The sequence below is a fragment of the Patiria miniata genome, unplaced genomic scaffold (genome assembly GCF_015706575.1).
Source record: "Patiria miniata isolate m_02_andy unplaced genomic scaffold, ASM1570657v1 HiC_scaffold_28, whole genome shotgun sequence".
NCBI classification, from domain to species: Eukaryota; Metazoa; Echinodermata; class Asteroidea; order Valvatida; family Asterinidae; genus Patiria; species Patiria miniata.
In genome coordinates, this window is record NW_024037067.1 from 54,285 (window position 1) to 60,341 (window position 6,057).

Sequence of the window (6,057 nt, forward strand, 5' to 3'; positions counted from 1 at the left end):
CGGCAGAATCTCGAGGGTTTGATACGGTAGAAAATTGAAATTAATTAGAATAGAAAACACACCGAAATGGGCGGCCTCGAGCCGGCCTCGACCGATTCACCGAGGCCCGAGGCCGAGGCCGAGGCCATGAAAATCGGCCTCTTGGCCGGCCTCGAGGCCGAGGCCGGCCTTGAGTCCTCCAACACTGTAAACAAACCCCCATTGCCGATCCACTATGCAAAGCTATTATTCTTTACTTAAGGAGAACACACAATAAATAATGTATTCGTTTGTTCTCCATCATAACATCACTCAAATGAAGTCCAAGCAGAATGTTTTAAACTTAACCTGTTAAAATTTCAGCACATTGAAATTACACTTTTCGTGAAAACAGTGAAATGCACAAGAAAGATGAGTGAATGCCAGCACTCTTCATCTCCACAAATCTGTCAATTAATTTTGATGTTGCCATATGGAGTTATTTCACTGGTTGTTTGGTACAAATACTATATATAATCAATGTCAACGTTTTCATAATAATTCCGAGGGTTCCTTTTCGGATAAATGCAAGTGATCCTCTATGCCTTAATAAGGGAGATGCCGTCATTCGTCATCCATACCAGTTCACGTTATATTGGCATTTTAGAGTTTCGGCGGACACTATCGTTGTATGAGGGTGTTAACTGGAGAGGCTCAACTTGTATTTATCCATTTCAAATGAAGGTTCATGAATTTCGCTGCTTTAGCGAATCGAATTATTGAACACAAATGTCTACAAAGTATTATTTCACTACAGTTTTAACTGAATCACTAGACATGTGTTTTTTTAGAGTATTCTTTTTTTTTCTGGTAAAAGTAATAATCCATGTTAGACCAATCATTTATTGGATAACAAATACAACATAGTTGGACGTAACCCTTGATTTTGAATTTCAAGGTCATTAAATTGTTCCAAAATTAAGTGCCACCAAATCTCACGAAACATCTTCACCGTTAGTTTTTCGAACGATACAATTTCTGGCGAAATAATTTCACAGGACATCTTTTACCATGCCCATTTCATTAACTTTTAGCACGTTTTCTTCCAGCGAATTTCCACCGAAAATCTAGGCGACATGCACTTTAGAGTATACTGGTGTCTGCAATAGGCCTGGTTCTTTATAATTCTGACTCATAGCGATCTGTCAACGTCTAGTAGTTTCACCATTTTGCATTCCGCAGTTTTCAACGCCGACTTCATGCGTGATTAGTAATGCCTGTGAGGCCATTCGCCATGAACCAGCAGAATGGAAAGGGTTCAATAGAAATCGTCGGTTGTTTACATGACAGTGGTTATCGAACCATGACATGGGAGAATACCCGTGACAAAAGCATGTTTTTCTGCAACTGTATTCCTCGTGTCGCTGGCCTGTAGTGAATTTTCACTGGAAAAGAGTGTTTGTTCTCTCTTTGGAATGATGAGAGTATAGATCTGACATTTTTAGTTTATATTCAGTATGTTATATAATTAAGCTCAAAATAACAAATTGAACAATTTTGCGGCTCCAAATTTGAGGTGGGCTATTAGCTTCGGTCCAAAAATTACGCTACCGGTTTTATATGATCGAAAAGAGCATTGCTCATAGCGATTTTTGGCAAAGTATGTACGTCTAGAGTTGGAAAATGTGTAATACTTTTGCAGTGTGAGCGGTGGCACTTTTTTGGGTGTTATCACTTTTCTCCATAGACTTTGTACACAATCCTTTCTCCATAGGCTTTATACCCGTTTTTCCTCAAAAATATAACTGACTTGCATGATGAGTTTCGCGTTCACTCTTTCAGTTTCGAGTTGACCATGGCTTTGCATGGTGAAGATACTAATGAAAGGTTTGCGGAAACACCATGTGCGAATAATTTCTCAACTAAGAGAATGGTTCTGAAAAGAACCAGAGGTATAAACTCGACGTTCCGGTCAGTATGCTCTGACCGTCTTCAGGAGAGTGCCTAAACTCTAAGAAAATGAATACTTAAGTAGCAAAAGGTGAATTCAATGGAGTGTGAAGTTGCATCCTGTGAGGATGCAAAGTAGACAGGATCCTAGAGCAAGCTTGGTGCCCACTGAAGTGGAACAGTAGGGTTGCAGTGTCAGTAGAGGGAGGACCTAGGGTATAGGAGACCCATCAGTCTAAGGTAGTATATGGAACGGTCCGCTGGAACGGTCTAACGGAACGTTCCCGTTCCGACTTTTGAGACGCTCCCTTAGCGAACCGAATTTTTGAACATGAATGTGTACAAAGTATTATTCCACTATAGTTTTAACTGAATCACTAGACATTTTATTTAGAGTATTTTTTCTGGTAATAGTAGTCATCCATGTTAGACCAATCTTTTATTAGAAAACAAATACAATATGGTTGGACGTAACCCTTGATTTTGAATTTCAAGGCCATTGAAATGCTCCAAAATTAAGTGCGACCAAATCTCACGCAAGATGCATGGAGCATGTACTGTGTTCCTCATTGTAATCAACTCAGTTTCATATCTCATTATGTGCAGAATATTGTGTAGTGAAAAGGTTATTGTCCCTATTGAATTCCTTTTGTTCGTATTGATTTCTGTTTTGTAGGAATCCATTGGGGTGTTGGGGTGTTCTGGATGGATAGTACCTTTGGCGACGGGCAACCGCCCATGTTTATGGGGGCTCTAACCACTAGTTCCAACAGTTCACCCTAGCTCATGTATGGCTCCACTGAACTACTTGTGTACGGCAGTGGCCACACCCCGGTATCCTGACCTCGGCTGGTCGGCTAAACTACATGAGTAGACCTGTATGTTGGACTCCTGTAGGTGAGGGACCTCTCCAGTCTAGTACATACAATCTGTATCGGCGGAATAGGCAGGCTTGGTTGATAGGCTTGTTCACCTGGTTATGATGGCGTGCAGTACTTCTTTCTGTGGTATTCCTTAAGAGTGGTTTGGAGATTGTCATTTTCCCTGGCGTCACACTGAGTATTCAGCCTCTTAAAAACATGATGAGTTCAGCCTTCAGCACCAGGGTTAAAGCCCCTGCTTCAAATCTGCCCTCTCACGGAACTATTGACACTTTGTCTTATTACGACGGCGTCCGAAACCCTCTTGGGAGGGCATCATCTGATAAAAATAGTTTCCGGAAGGGTCTTGCTTGACCTAGAAAAACTATCCTTTTTTGATCAGCTTAATTGTCACAGTCTCTCTTCGCTGTCATCAAGAGAGGAACTTAATAAACATTATGTGACTACAATTTATCTGTTACCTGCATCCAAGAGCACTGTCAAGTGAATCGACCTGAAGACCCTGATATCCGAATCTCTAGTTTAGGATCATCAACCATCTTCACCTCTTCCGCAACTCGGAATCGACAAGGTGCAGCCGTTGGTGGTGTAGCAATAACTGTTCAAACATCACTGCTTCCGTTGCTGACGTCCATCTCTAAGATCAACGACAGAATTATGCTCGCCATCTTTAAAGACAATCCTAAGACATACGTTGTCTCCTTTTACTCTCCCACTAACACCAGTGATAAGGCGTCTATTACTGGGTTCTACAAAATGTCTCAATGACACCATTGCCTCCATTCCCCTTACATGCCCTTCTTGACATCGGATGGGACTTCAACGCTCATGTTGCAAGGCAGTTCTCCTACCACTCTACTACCAACCGTAATGGTCAGCTCCTCAGTGACGTTTTCGATCGTAACAACCTTTTGATTGCCATCACACTATTTAAGAAGTCCTCCAAAAAGCTCTGGACTCACCGTTAACCTAACAAGTACCTGTCACAGATTGATTTCATCCTGTGCCGTAAACGTTGGAAAAACAGCATCCTAGATTATCAAGCTTTTCAACATCTGATCCAATTGGCTCCGACCATCGTATAGTATGTGATAAGATAAGGCCCAGTCTTCGTTCCACAAAACCTACTGCCCGTCCTAGACTGAACTGGTCTGCAACGCATTCAGATAAAGAACTTGCATCCTCTCTTGAGGACCGTATCACCCATGAGTGGTCCTCATTGTGCCCTGACGACCAATCTTATGGCTCTTTCGTCAAAGTGTGTGAGAGTGTTGGGAAGTCTCTCCTTCCATCGCAAACCAAACGACCACATACCATTGCATCATCTACACCAGTCAATGTAGCTCGAACAAATGCACTCACCTCTTTACAAACCAATCTTCCTGCTGCTCAATCCAACCTCAGCAGTGTCTATGCCGAGCAAGAAGACTGCAGAGTCAACAACATCCTCAGTGCTTTTGACGATCGGGAATCGACCAATTCCATCCAAAATGCCTGGAACTGGTAAAACAGCTCTCTGGTAAACGTTCAAACACCGTTTTCATTTAAGATAATGATCGACTTGCCTCTTGGAAATCCCATTTTGAGAACCTTCTCAGCTCTGGTAATGCCTCCAATGACCCAGTCTCCATTGATCCCGTCTTTGTTCCGAACCCTTACATCCGAACTGGCAAATTCTCCGAAACAGAGGTCAACATAGCCATTAAACAAGTGAAGCTTGGCGAGGCTTCTGGTGTGGACAACATACCTATTGAAGTTTCGATGCTTCCTAAACTTAAGAAATATCTCACACGGTTCTGCAATGCAACCCTTGAAGGTAACCGCCCTCTAGAATGGGGCCTGTCCAGCATCGTCCCAGTTCCAAAGAAAGGGGACCTCACCATCCCAGACATTTACCAGGGAATCAGCCGCGCTCAAACTGCTGCCCAGACAACTACCAGGGAATCAGCCTCTCTCAAACTGCTACCAAGGTATACAATCGACTACTTCTGAATCGCGTTCGTCCGGAAGTTGAGAAGATACTCCGTCCCAATCAAAGTGGCTTTCGGCCTCTACGTCTAACCTCTTCTCAAATCCTTGCCCTCAGGCGCCTTATTGAGGAAATTTGTAACCACCAGAAGGAAGGTGCCATCATTTTTATCTTTTTCCGTAAAGCATTTGACTTGTTGACAGACCAACAATGTTTAAGATCCTGCATGCTTGCGGTATCCCGGAGACCATTCATGCTATGAAAATTATGTATAAAGATACAAGTGCTTTTGCTCTCACTCCTGAAGGTGAATCTAGTTCGTTCTCCGTCAACAATGGAGTTCTTCAGGGTGATATTCTCGCCCCCTACCTATTCGTCATAATTCTGGATTATACCCTGCGGACAGCATTAAATGTCACCGATGGTCTCACTCTCTCACGCCGTAGGAGTAGTAGACACCCTGCCCAATACCTATCCGACCTAGAATATGCAGATGACATTAGTCTGCTTGCTGATACCATCCTTGATGCCGAATCTCTCCTCCACAAAGTAGAAGCTTGCTGCAAGTCCGTTGGTCTCTCTCTTAATGCAAAGAAGACTAAGTACATGGTCATCAACCCATCACCAGCACAGCTCATAATATCGAGTGTAGAAAAGCTCAAGCTGCTCTGTTCTCACTGACAAAAGTATGGAGATCCTCGATCTCCAAGTCCACCAAACTTAAGATCGTCAAGACCTCAGTAGAATCCATCCTCCTCTACGGTTGCGAGTCCTGGACCCTGACCAAAAAAGATCTCTGCATCAATTGATGGTACCTATACACGGATGTTGCGGGCTGTTCAGAACGTTTCTTGGCAACAACATCTCCCTAACTCTGTTCTGTATGGAACCATTCACCCTATCTCCACCACCATCAGACATCGTCGCCTTCGGCTAGCCGGTCACGTTTATCGACATAATGAGCCAGCTAGTCAAGTTCTCCTCTGGAATCCTGAAGCCCCTCGACGGAAAGGTCGTCCAAACATGACCCTGAAAACATCCATCAAGCTATAAACTGGTCTGAGTGGTCCATCTCTTTCCAACACTATGCTCGACAGGGACAGTTGGGCCCAACTCATCAAGTCATCATGAAAATGAATGAATGAAAAAGAAGAAGGATTCCATTGAAAGACATTATACTCACCCTCAGTTGTCAGCAACACCATGGACAATTTTAATGTTAACGGTAGTGTTACTTTAAAAAGAACAATGAATAAAATAACAAATAGAATAAACAACGGGCTTAGGTGAGTAATGCTC

At 43.0% G+C, this 6,057-nt stretch overlaps 1 protein-coding gene across 1 annotated transcript; it reads left to right on the top strand.

Annotated features, from left to right (window-relative positions):
* Positions 1-3,553: 3,553 nt before the first annotated feature.
* LOC119735034 lies at positions 3,554-5,439 on the top strand. The gene is made up of 3 exons (XM_038208723.1): positions 3,554-3,662; positions 4,339-4,759; positions 4,962-5,439. Exons 1-3 carry the CDS (start codon positions 3,554-3,556, stop codon positions 5,437-5,439), a joined length of 1,008 nt encoding a protein of 335 aa, XP_038064651.1.
* Positions 5,440-6,057: the final 618 nt, after the last annotated feature.

What these genes read in the sequence shown, in the direction of transcription:
- LOC119735034 (XM_038208723.1), top strand. Translation starts at nt 3,554, where the DNA reads ATGACACCATTGCCTCCATTCCCCTTACATGCCCTTCTTGACATCGGA. An exon ending in CTCTACTACCAACCGTAATG is followed by an intron (nt 3,663 to 4,338) that starts GTCAGCTCCTCA and finishes TTTTCATTTAAG; the next exon opens with ATAATGATCGACTTGCCTCT. An exon ending in TCTCTCAAACTGCTACCAAG is followed by an intron (nt 4,760 to 4,961) that starts GTATACAATCGA and finishes ACTTGTTGACAG; the next exon opens with ACCAACAATGTTTAAGATCC.